Raw genomic sequence first — 12,771 nt, forward strand, 5'->3', positions numbered from 1 at the left:
GTTCGCGAATTGGACGTGTCATACGGTTGTGTGATTATTCCAGCAGTTGGACATGGACATCCAAGATTTGTGTCAACACAGAAAACATTTCATCACTGGATAGTTTTTTTCGTTTTAATTAAAGTGTTGTTTTATGTCAGCTGAATTTCTGGAACGCTTTTCAGAGAAGATAAGGCAACTTATTTAGCACAATTCACACCCAGCGGTATTTCAGGGGGAAAAAATCTCCGAATGCTCCGCATGAAACTTTAGTCTTCCGACCTTTTACCACCGTGTCGATTTATTTTGATTAATATGTGCGAGGGAGAGAGAGCAAGACAGCGCTTAGACGGTGAAGTCTTGTACACTTTTGCCTAGCTCCGAAGAGAGAGTGCGCGCACGCGACCGGGTCTTTCTCTCTGCTCGTTCTTTCAGTTAAACATGCGCCCTGTCACAAGTGCAGCAGTTCATCTACATTACTCACCGATTAAATAAGACTTTGGCGGGACAAAAATTCACTTTGGCGGGCACTAAAACAAGTTCAATGCAGGAAAATTCATGCGTGTAGTACATGACCATGCACTCGCACAAATGCGACCACATAAAATTTTAACTCGCACATTCTCAAAAAATGGTCGCAGTCTGGAACCCTGACCCTTATTTCTTGATGCCGTATCGGCGATAACTCCTGTCTCTTCACCGTGGGTAACAAATAAAACACGGGTTACAATGGTGGTAATTCACGTTTCTTTTTTAATCAGAAGCATCGGCATAACAGCATGAACCATAGACAGTATAAGAAATGGACACAGCGACCCCATAGACTTCAATGGAGAAAAGTGAAGTCAATTAGAAGCACTCTCTTCCTGATGGCTAAGCGTACTGCGCAGCCTCAAACTTTATCAGACTTTATGCCTCCACGTCCCCCTGATTGCGCGCAAGCTTCTCCTCCTGTCTATACAGTAATCTCTCTACTGTGCGACAGAGAGTCGCGTGGTTATGACGCAATCGTTAGCCTATTTTTACAAAAACTGCTTCTACAGGGCCATAACGTAAGATACAAGGTAATGGAGCCTTTTATACATTGTCGTGCTTTTTTAGAAATAAACAATGGATAAATAGAGTCTTTAAACGCCTTAGATGTAAAGTTATTCGCTGTCAAAGTGACGCCAAAATGAATGCTAACAGCAGGTGATGGCTTGCTAACCAATGGCGGCCCCCAGGGAAGGTACGCTTTCCGGGTGCTGGATTACCCCCTTGGAATGAACAGCCGCCTAACTAGCATACAACTCGCTTCTCTTCTCTCCGTTTTTTTCTTTTCCCAGCGCGCTCTGCCTTAAGGGGCAGGGCCATACACACAGGGACGAATATCGGCGCGCGTTATTCGCCAGCGCTTTTCAACGCGTTTTTTGTGTTCACACCCAAGCGATTTTTGCTGACGATGTGCCGAGTGAACATGCAAATTCATTCCCTGACATTAGATGGCGCTTATGTAAAACAGAAATTAAGTGAAATGAAACTCACCATCAAGGCCCATTTGCTCTGCAATACCACTCCATAACAGTTCTATTTTATCGAGATTTTTTGTAGTTGCTGTCGCGTTTGTCATATAGTTATTTATGTTCCGACACCAACGAGACCAGCAGCTCTACATTCATCTTGCCTTGCATCTTCCTTGTCTTATTTCTTCCCGGTGTGGTATAGTATCCTGTAACCCTATAGTGATGGGTCCGGGCTGAGGACCCAATTAGTATGCCAGTAGTATGCCTGATCTAAATCTGTTCTCGCGATAACTTGTAGCGTGATAACGTCTGTCATGATGGATCCATAGATATAAACAAACTGCTTCGGTGTGTCGCATAGATGTCGTCATCGTCTTGCTGCTCCCTCCCCGTTCTGTGATTGGTTCCCTAGCTGAGGCGAAAATCTGGTCCATGGTATCCAGGCTGCCTAGCAGCGTGAATAAAATCGCGCTGCGCTCAAGGCAGCATGGGGAAACCCAGACTAAACATTTGTAAGAAACCAAACCGTTTGTAAATCCGTCAAGATTTCAGCGAGATAAGAGGATTTGTGTGCGTGCTGATCACTCAACTTACATTAAGCCTGCCTGTGACAAGATGGCCGAACGGTGATGCCGGAAGTGACTGCGCCATAAGACATCTAGCGTTTATATATATAATCTATGGTGTTGACGCTACTTGGCGTATATCTTCTTCGCCGTTACGTATGTGTGCTCGGCAAGACCGTTTTGTGTTTGAGCGCCCCCGAGTCGTGTTTTACTGTAACTTCAGAAGCTCCAGACACGTGAGCAAAAGCACCAATCTCATTGGTCGGATAGTTTTAGGTGCGTCAAACCAAAAAAACGAACCCGAGGCGTTTTTTAAAAAATGACGCTTTTACAGGTGGCGTTTTTCGCGTCGGTGTGCACACTCACATTGGCGCCCTTTGTTTAGTCACAAGGCGTTAAACGTCGGCGAATATCGTGCGCAAAATTCATCCTGGTGTGAACAGGCCTTAAGACACATACAAATGTATGAAAAACAATTTCTTAAATAGATTATTATTGTTTAACATGTGTTTATTTTGCCCTAAATAAAACAATCAATTTACAAATAGTGAATTAAAATAAAATAATGAACTATCAAATTTAAGGTTACAACTGTATAAAAGTAAGTGACATGGCGCCACTGGGGAGGTGCCCACGCCATCAGCCAATGAAGATTGACCCATGGACCCCCTACAAATTTATACGTACTTTTGCAACATTCTTGGGGGGCCTATGCCCCAGTAGTGATCAAAGTCTAGAAATGCCCCTGCTATCAACATCATGATTTATCGCTGCATTCTTTAGTCAAAAATATTAATACACATTTCTTGGTCCATTTGGTGAAATATTATGTTTTTACACAGATAAACTTGCTGACCAGAAAAGGATCTGACTGAGACCATGGCGCACCCTTTTCTTCTGCCGATCTTGATGGTTTTTGCAGCTTTCGGAGTTATATATGTCATAACCCCCGACCACCCCCAGCCCCCCCGGCCCCATATTGAGATACACCATAGGGGTGAGATACACCAATACACAAATCTCACAAACATACACTTAGAGTGAGGAACACTAATATAAAAATTGAGGTATGTGTTTGTGTGTGTGTGAATGTGCTCTGAACTAAAGACACTACCTACCAATTCTCCTATCTCACAATCTTAGTTTTGTTCTATGCACACATTAAAGCTGCAGTCCAAAACCTTTTTGTGTTTAAAATTTACAAAATGTATATAATGAGTGAGTACATCATGAATCCATTTTCCAAACCGTGTTTTTGTCCTATCCTGAATCACTACTGTACATTTATAATAAGTTATTATATTCAGACTATTTTAGACTGGTTCAGGTCGGCGCCCCTGCGGAGTAGCCCAGTACCTGCGTGACTCGTCATAGACATAAACAGAGAGAAGAAGCTCCGGCTACAATGTTCTTCCACATGACACATGCAGTTCTGGTTATGAACCGCTAGAGAACCAAACGTTATGGACTGCAGCTTTAAATACAGAATCAGTACCTAATAAATTGCTGTGTGAGCATTTGCTTGTCACTGCTGTGTTTCCTGACAGGACCGACCTGTGGGATTCAGAGTTGTGTTGACTCCAGTTCTCAGCTCCAATTCTCTCGGCTCAGAAACAACGCCCAGGAGGCCCTACGTGCCATTGGTTCAAATCGAATGGTGACTGCTTCTAACAATCGAGCTAATCGGGGCCAGCATGTCTTCAACAATGGACTCATTGGGTTCCCCCGCAGTGTTCTGCAGGACCTGCTGAGAGATGTTGGGGGCTACGATGAGCAGCTGAACAACCTGGTGCAGGACCTCATCCCCCTCAGCCAATCTGTGCAAAATTTAATAAGCACAATGGTGGCCCGATTCAGGTCAGTGTGTGTGTGTGTGTGTGTGGCAGGTGGGATGAGTGCTACAGTGTGTAGACACCTTAGTGTGTAAGTTTTGTATCTGGACGATAAAACGATGTCATAGCTCTCACGCTCATGCAGGCCACATCTAATGCGTTGCGCTGACACCATCCATGGACCAAAAACATATAAAGCCCTATTCTGATGGTAATTGTTTCTCATGGGGTTGTAAGGGAGTTTCATCATTTAGAGGGGCTAGTCTGTGATTTTATTGCCATCTGAATCCAGAAAGTCTGTGTTTTTCTCTCGCCACCCCGCGTGAAAATCCCCGGCCGAATTACCACTGTTTTTTGACAAACACCAAAGTTGTGTAGTAGTTTAATTGCCGTCCGAATCCACATCTCTGAGTTTACAAGAAAAGATCAATTCAAAATTCACTGTTTAAATCCATTTTGGCCACATTTTAAAGATCTAGCCTACACTTTTATTACTGAAATGCTGGAAAGTATTTACAAGAACAATATCTCATTACCGCTCAAAAGAGAAAGAGAAGAAAAACACGTAGACATTTGAAATGGGTCGTTATTATGGCAGCAATTATATACATTAAAAAATAAACCAAGCACCTTTGTCTTTACCTCATGTAAATAAGAGGCTGTATTAACTTATTTCTGCTAATTTCCACATTTTGACACATTTTAAATAATTTCGAGATAAAATACAAGACTAGGAGCCCAATCATACACCCGGCGCAATGCAGCGCCAAGCGTGACACTAGTGTTTTTTGCTAGTTTCAGTCCGATGCAATTATCATTTTTACGTCCTGCGCCACCTTGTTTAAATAGCAAATGCAACTGTCTTTTAAAGAGAATGGGAAATTACATTCTGGTTGTTTTTTTGCACGTAACGCCCAAAACACACCCATTACTCATTAAGAGAATAGAGACAACCCTTTTAGACCATGAGCCGCGCTCGCCGACCATTTTTCCCGTTGTTAAACTAGCAAAAGTGGATTCAGACAAGCACTAAGTGCACTTGTGCCGTGCGCTTTATACCATGCGCTTAGATCGTTAAAATAGGGCCTTAGTGCTTCTTCCTATTTTTAAACAGGAGATTTGAATAATCAAATAATAATTAGGATATTATTTTCACATTATGAAATTAAATATGACTTCTTATTATTTCAAGCATCCACCACGTAAGCAGCATAATATAATACACCTGCTAATATTAATTGTAAAAATTGTCATAAGATGTTGAAATAGAAAAATAAATCATATGTTGATAATGCTGTTATTTACAGCATTTTGAAAAGTATGTATCCCCTGAGATACGTTGCCAGATTAGGGTATAAAAAAGGATTATCCAATGTATTGACAATGAGTGGTATCTCAAGGTAAACTGGACCCCCTGGTCTGGGCATTATTGTGCATTCTGGGCTCATGGGTGAGGGGTGGGTTGTGGGTTGAAATGGCCGACTCCCTGTTCAGTGACTACTGAAGTAGGGACCTGGTTGAGACGCACTCTGGTTAGTGTGAACAGATTCTAACCGGAAAAAGACTATCTGGGTATCTTTGGAATACTCATTTCAACATACTACAATCTGGGACACACTAGCATTTGGGAATTCGGAATTAGCATACTAATCTTACTATTTCTGCCATAGAGTTAAAAGTAGTACAAGTAGTAGGCTATACTAGTGTAAGGCGTGGGGTTTAGCTGCCTGTGGATTCATTTCATTAAAGACGGTGGACTTGAAATATAGACGGCTAATAACTTTTAATGAGCAGAGTGTTAGAACTAGGGAGGAGAGCAGAGCAACACCAGACTCCATGCCCGTACACTCTCTGCTCTCTCTTCTTCCCACCCTCCACTTCTCATTACATCATCATCCTCTCTTTGAGGATTCAACACCAAAATAAAAGTTCTTAACAAAAATATGTAGAAATAGAATACAATGAATATTAAACAAAAGAGACTTCACAATCACACTAGTATGCGGTTCCGCATTCTAATGTCGAATACTATTTAGGAAGAATAGTATGCAAATTGGGACTTAGCACGTTTTATATGCATATGTATTAGTCCGGTGTAATAACAATAATAACTTTATTCTTATATAGCGCCTTTAAAGCAGCTTCTCAAGGCGCTTTACATACTAGAACAAGCTAATTTAAAATACAACACTACAATAAAATACAATACAACAATACAACAAGATACAAAAAATAAAATAAAAAATCAAGTAAAAGCTAACCTAAAAAAATGCGTTTTTAAAAGAGATTTGAAATTACTTAGAGACTGTGCATCTCTGATATTTGGAGGAAGAGCATTCCAAAGCCTAGGAGCATAGGATGAGAAAGCCCTGTCCCCCACAGTACGCAATCGAGTCTGTGGGACTGCCAATAGACCAGCTTTTGAAGAGCGTAAATGACGCTTGGGTGTGTATAAAGTTAAAAGCGCAGACAGATATTGAGGTGCCAAACCATGCAGTGCCTTATATGTGAGCATAAGGATTTTAAAATCAACTCGGAACCTGACCGGGAGCCAGTGCAAAGACTTTAAAATTGGTGTAATATGCTCATTTCTCCTGATTCCAGTCAAAATCCTAGCAGCAGAATTTTGTACACTTTGTAATTTGTTAAAGTGTAAGTTGCAGGTTAAATTTTTCACGAAGATAATGCAATGTGTTTATTAAACATAAAGATAAGAACCGCCCACCATTGTTTTTTATAGCAAAATGCTGATATAATATGAAAAGTTGGCACTTTTAACAGTGGTTTTAAGCACTCCCGCTCCCTTCCACTAGATGGGGCGTGACGTCATAAGAGGAACTCACTAGTAGAGTTACCGTACGCTAGCAGCTATATTCGCCTTACATAACTTCAGAAAAGTTGGTTGTATGTTTTATTTGATAAAAAAAAAAAAAAATGGATACAATAAATCCATTGTAAACATACTCGTGTGTGCTGACTTCAAGGGGACTGTGATCCTGCCTGAAATGAGAATAAGCTATTCGCAAAACAAACGGGTTCAGGCACGTCAGATCAGCCGGTCGCAGGTCGAGCTGTTCCACTAAACTCCGAAACGCGTTCACCTCACGGCAGCACATACTCTCCACTGCTGATTCAATTGGGTGGCATAGCCCACACAAACACAGTGATGGGGACATCGATCTCTCTTTTTCTTTTCTGACAATAAACATCGCTAATTAAATCGTGAGAAATTGATAACGCGTGGATTGAGGAAGGGTATTATATGACGTTTGAGGTGTCGATGAGACTAGCGATTGGTGCCTGTGCAGTGTGTGCATCTCTAACGTTACAGCTCTGATTTGGACTGACTTACTGTAAGTATATAATGTCTTCAGTCATTGTCCCTCCTTGCTATTCTACATGACGGCAATATTTTGAAAAGACTTGCTTGTTCCGTTATATTATCCGGGTTAAGTTTGCACCAGGCTAGACTAGCTCTAACGTAGCTAAAGTTACTCACCAGGACACCTGGCCAACCCTCCACTCATTCTCCTCACACCAAGCATTAATAACTGCAATGGCTCCCCTTTCTCACGCCTGACCGGTTAAAAATTGTAGGGCTGTGGTCCATAAAGAATTTGATGGTTTTCCGCATCCTCAGTCGTTCTCCAAATAGCCATAATACAGTAAGAATCTAGCAGAGTATGGGTTGCGAGTTCCTCTTGTGACGTCATCACCCAGTAACTGAAAAAACACGCTACCTTTGAAGAAACCCCAATAAATGTTATTTTAACGCATTTTAAGACAGAAATAATTAAATATATACAGATAGAGCACTTTAATTTACACATTAATTGGCTGTGGTGGTTAACCTGCAACTTACACTTTAAGTGTGGTTTTAGGAACCCCAGCAAGAAGTGCATTACAATAGTCAATGCGGGAAAAAACAAAGGTATTAAGCCTTTCAGTCACCGAGAGGGATAACATAGAGCGAAGTCTAGCAATGTTTCTGAGATGAAAAAAAGAGTTCTTAACAATGTTGGGACATCCATGTTTTTATCTCAGAAATATAATGTGTTAAAAAAGGAACATCCAGATTTTGACCAGGTTTAGAGTGAATATAAATCTGAGTGTCATCTGCATAAAAGTGATAATTATTTAATTAACAGTCGCGTCCGTTACTGTAAACCTTTATTTTTGCGTGATGCTGCACAGACGCACGCCAGTAGGTGTCAGTATAAGTGAGTGTAACACAGGCCAGCGCAAGATTCTCATCTGTGGCTTTAATATTTCAAAAATAAATTTATCGAATTATGTATGTTGTAGGCTATACATTAACTTAGCGATGTTATGCGTTAGCGTTTCCATTCTAATTATGCTTTTAAATTTACAAGAAAGTTTGACTCGGGTAGATTAACAAAAAGAGCCTATAGGTTCAATATTGGCGAGAGTTACCTTTAAGTGAAAGAAATTATGTTCAATTTGGTTTTATTATGCACTAATTTGTTTTTGTACGCATTACAAGCTATGCGTATTTTAAATATAAAATCATTCATACTTCTTAGGATAATCATGAACTGACAGTTTGGTGACACCCGATTTTTGAGGGAGGACCCAATTTGTCCTTTAGCTGCTCAACTGTGCAGGCGCAAGTTATAAAAAGGTCTTAAATGTTACATTTTTAACTCATGGTAGGCTACCCAGCAAACACATTTACGTTGTGGCAACGTCGCTGTCTACGTGCTCGCAACATTGTAACAATGTAGAATAGACCTTTTACAATTATTTTTTTTATGCTAGATAGGTCTATATCTATGGAGTCAATATAATGCCACATAGTTTTGCAAAAGAATAAAGTATCGCAAAAGAAAATAAAGTTTTGCAAAACAAAAATAAAGTTTTGAGGAAAGAAAAAATGTTTTGCTCACAAAAAAAAGAATGGCAATGGGGAAAAAGTATATATATATATATAAAAAAAGATTTGCAAAATAAAATAAAGTACTGCAAAAAGAAAGATATAATTAATTGTAAAAATCAATGACAGCTGCAATCCTATTTTATCTCTGCAACATATTTTTCATACTCACACCTACTAAGTTATTTGCAACGCTGCTTTTATTCTGCGTTTCAGTCAAGCGTGTGCTCGCAATACCGTTTTCCCTTTGCGCTGCACTTTTCTCTGCGTTTCTCTTCTTGGCGCTGTTTTGACGTGGAGGTGGAGTCAAGAAACCCCGCGAAGTCACGTCATCAGCAGGATACGCTACGCACTTACTTTACAGTGTATGGCTAAGCATATATATCCCCATGTAGCATATGTTTTGTGGTTAATAGGGGTTATGCCCAACGTTCGAACCAGAAAACATTAATTAGTCATATGTTATATAATTACATAGGCTACTTTTTAAATATTATCCTTATTATTATTTATGGGCCATACAGTAAATTCATTATAATCAACACCTGCAAGTGTACACTTTGAAGAGTAAAAATAACATAGAAGGTTAGCTAATTCAACTTTATTAAAACTGCATATGGTAATCAAATTGCACTTCCAAAAGTCATAAGGCTTGTTCGACTTCATGCAGCTCTGCGCAGACCGATCGGCGGCTGACTTAAAGCAGTGCATGCCGGTTAGAAATTTTGTCCGACTTGATACAGCGCCGACGCCACGTGACTGTGACGTATGCCATCAAAGTACCGCGAGTGCAATTCGAGAGTAGCCGGAGAACTCAGCCAGCGCAGCTTCTCAAGAGCGGCTGCACTGGGCTGCAGGAGCTCTGATGACGACACTGCTGTTCCACGATTGGCCGGATTCACTGCATGACAACGATCACGTGTGTTTCGTGTTTATTCGAAAACCTTTAGTTCCTCTAAAGCTCTCAAATCAGTTTATTATAACAGTGAACACTCTTTTCATGTCGTTGTCATGTTATATTGTGTCATGTTTATCAAATTAAAACTGCTTAAAAAACGTAGACTCCACTTCATTGATAGTAGCTTATGATGAACTTTATTCTTGTTCAAACAGACGCTGGATGAAGCAGTAGGCTACATAAAGTATTGAATCAAAATGTCTCTGAAACATCTGTGCATTATTTGGCAAATATTGCATTTATTTCACTGCAGCTGTGGTAAAGTATGCAAACACCACGTGAGCGGTCCCTACGGGAACCAGAAAGTGTCCGACTTCACGTCTCCGTTTGCAGCTCCTCCCCGCCTGCACGCGGCTACTCTCGCCGATCGGTTGCATCCAGCCGCAGCCGATGTCGAACACACCTATACATTTTGTGAGAAAACAAAACAGGAAGTGGATTAACGTTAACTAGCATGAGCAGATGAGAAAATTTAGCAAAGAAACGAATGAGATGACAAATGAAAGGAAAAAATAAACAGTTGTGCGAGTTAACAAACATTTTTTTTTCTCTGTGCGTTTCCAAAAAAAAAAAAGAAAAAAAAAAGAAGGAAAAAGCATTAACGTGCAACAAGTAGGCTACGCGCTGAAATTAATTACTCATCATTAAAGTCATTTTGGCTTCATACTTTTTGCATAAAGTTAAATATTTGTCATACCTGACCAGAAGATGTTCAAATAAATGTCACATTAGACAAGGAAGTTGTAGGTTGTGTTTGAATAATTACGTATTTAGCTGAGGTAAATTAAATGCAATTCTCACGTATCCTAGCTTGATGAAGAATGAGAGACGGCCCAATGGTCAGTTGAAATTTAAAAGGCTGATTTTCGCGCTTCAGGGCAGTGATGAGTACATGTCGTCCAGTGATTGTCCAGACCATAGATATCATATAAAGGCTAGATGTCTCGTCCGCGCTGCTGGCCAATGGAGGTCGACGTCCGCACACGGGGGCCATCTTGCCACAGGGAGCTCGCTCACTCGTAACATTGTGTTTTAATGGTACATGTACTTTTAAATAACCATAATTTGCTAAATTTTCTACCGATTTTCAAACGGTTTGGTTTGTTATAAACGTCAGAGATGTAGTTATGACACTGCATACATATGAATAATTAAGAAAATCTGCAATTTCAACATGTTCCAGCGTTCAGAATTATAGCCACATTAATAACGTTTGTAAGAAACCAAATCATTTGTAAATCCGTCAAGATTTCAGCGAGATAAGAGGATTTGTGTTCGTGCTGATCACTCACCTTACCTCAGATACCACAGAGCTTGCCAGAAAGCTTCCCTGTGGCAAGATGGCCGCCGGTGATGCCTTAAGAGACTCCGCCTTAAGACATCTAGCCTTATATCTATGGTCCAGACACCCTAGGCACAACCTTAAGCAATGGCCCTGAACAGTGGTTAAATGCCAACATTGTGACAACGCTGTAACAACCTTCACCACACAACGTAGTTATAGTAACCTTTAGGCCATGTTGTTAAAACGTTGTTAGAAGGTTGGGTACGTTGCGCCAACGTTCTTTGTTTGCTGGGTATTAGCATACTCTTAGTTCTGAACCAGTGCATAAACAGCTTCAGTTCCATTTTCTTTTTTGGATTAATTGACATAATTAGACATTTTCGTTTGTTATATCTCACTTAAAAATGTTGGGTTAAAATAACCCAACAGTTGAGTAAATTTTTATTTTATTTTATTTATGATCTTATTTTAATAAATAAAATAGACATTGTTTTCAAATAGATTTTTTTTATTGGAGTATAAACACAATAAATGTTTTAACATGTTTTAAGTATTAAATTATGAATGTAATAAATATTAGTGAGCCTAGTATGTAAATATACACGTGTAAATAGAACAAACAATTATGATGTGCAAATATTAAAATATACATATTAAATTTAAAACATGCGTGCACATACAGTACATAAATCAAAAACATACACAGATGTGCCACAATGAAAATAAATAAACAAAAACATACTTTAAAAAAAGGCTATACTCTACATAAATTAAAAACGTACATTTTAAAACATGCGTGCACATACAGTACATAAATCAAAAACATACACAGATGTGCCACAATAAAAATAAATAAACATACTTATTAAAAAAGCTAAACTGTTCATAAATTAAAAACATACACAGATGTGCCACAATGAAAATAAATAAACATACTTATTAAAAAAGGCTATACTCTAAATAAATTAAAAACGTACATAGATGTGCCTACACAAAAAAAATATCTGTACATACAGTACAAAAATTTAATAAAAAATAAAAAATAAACATGCTTATTAAAAAAGGCTATACTGTACACTTTATGCAATGTGTTATAAACACCTTAATATGGTGTTTGGCTACTGGACCTACTGATGATCAGTACCATTGAAAACAAAGCTTTTAAGGAGGTTGCAATGTGTTGAAGGAACTCCTCCAGAAATATTATAGACAGCATGCTGTAAAAACTCCCAAATGGGAGCAGAAGGCTTTGGGTAGTTAATGTCATAGATGTAGAATATTTTAAAGCATACATCCACTGCTTGAAGTAAGGTCTCTTTTTCAATTGCCTCCCCGTTGAAAATGATGAAAACTTGGGAGGAGTTCTCTTTGTCTCCAAGTACCAAGATGTGTGGATCCTGGCTTGTCTCACTAATTAGGTAATCCACCATATTAGTTCCAACCTTAAAAGATAAATATACATTAGTTGGCATATATAGTGACGAACATTCCATGGATACAATATATTTATTTACAAATGAATCGCAGAAAAATTCAGCAGCGTTTACTGTGTAAAAGTAACACCGAAGCAGTATTGTAGTTAAAGGGTTAGTTCACCCATAAATAAAATTGAGGGTGAGGAATTAATGATTTGTGACTTTACTATGTTACTATGTCACATATTCTGTGCACCTGCCAGCAAACACCTTTCTACAACAGAGGAGTTTGGCGTCATGTCAAAAGCAAATAAAACGCAACAGTGAACACACTGGACTT

General features: G+C 39.2%; 1 protein-coding gene across 1 annotated transcript in view; it reads left to right on the forward strand.

Moving 5' to 3' along the window:
- Positions 1–12,771, forward strand: part of LOC311076864 (uncharacterized protein) — a 35,586-nt gene that overhangs the window by 10,532 nt on the left and 12,283 nt on the right. The window contains exons 2-3 of the mRNA XM_084105381.1: positions 2,890–3,044; positions 3,595–3,904. Coding sequence (XP_083961507.1) covers positions 2,927–3,044; positions 3,595–3,904 — 428 coding nt within the window. The 5' untranslated portion in view covers positions 2,890–2,926. The remainder of the gene's footprint in view (positions 1–2,889; positions 3,045–3,594; positions 3,905–12,771) is intronic.

Source organism: Abramis brama, assembly GCF_963993115.1.
Source record: "Abramis brama genome assembly, chromosome: 25".
Classification (NCBI taxonomy): domain Eukaryota; kingdom Metazoa; phylum Chordata; class Actinopteri; order Cypriniformes; family Leuciscidae; genus Abramis; species Abramis brama.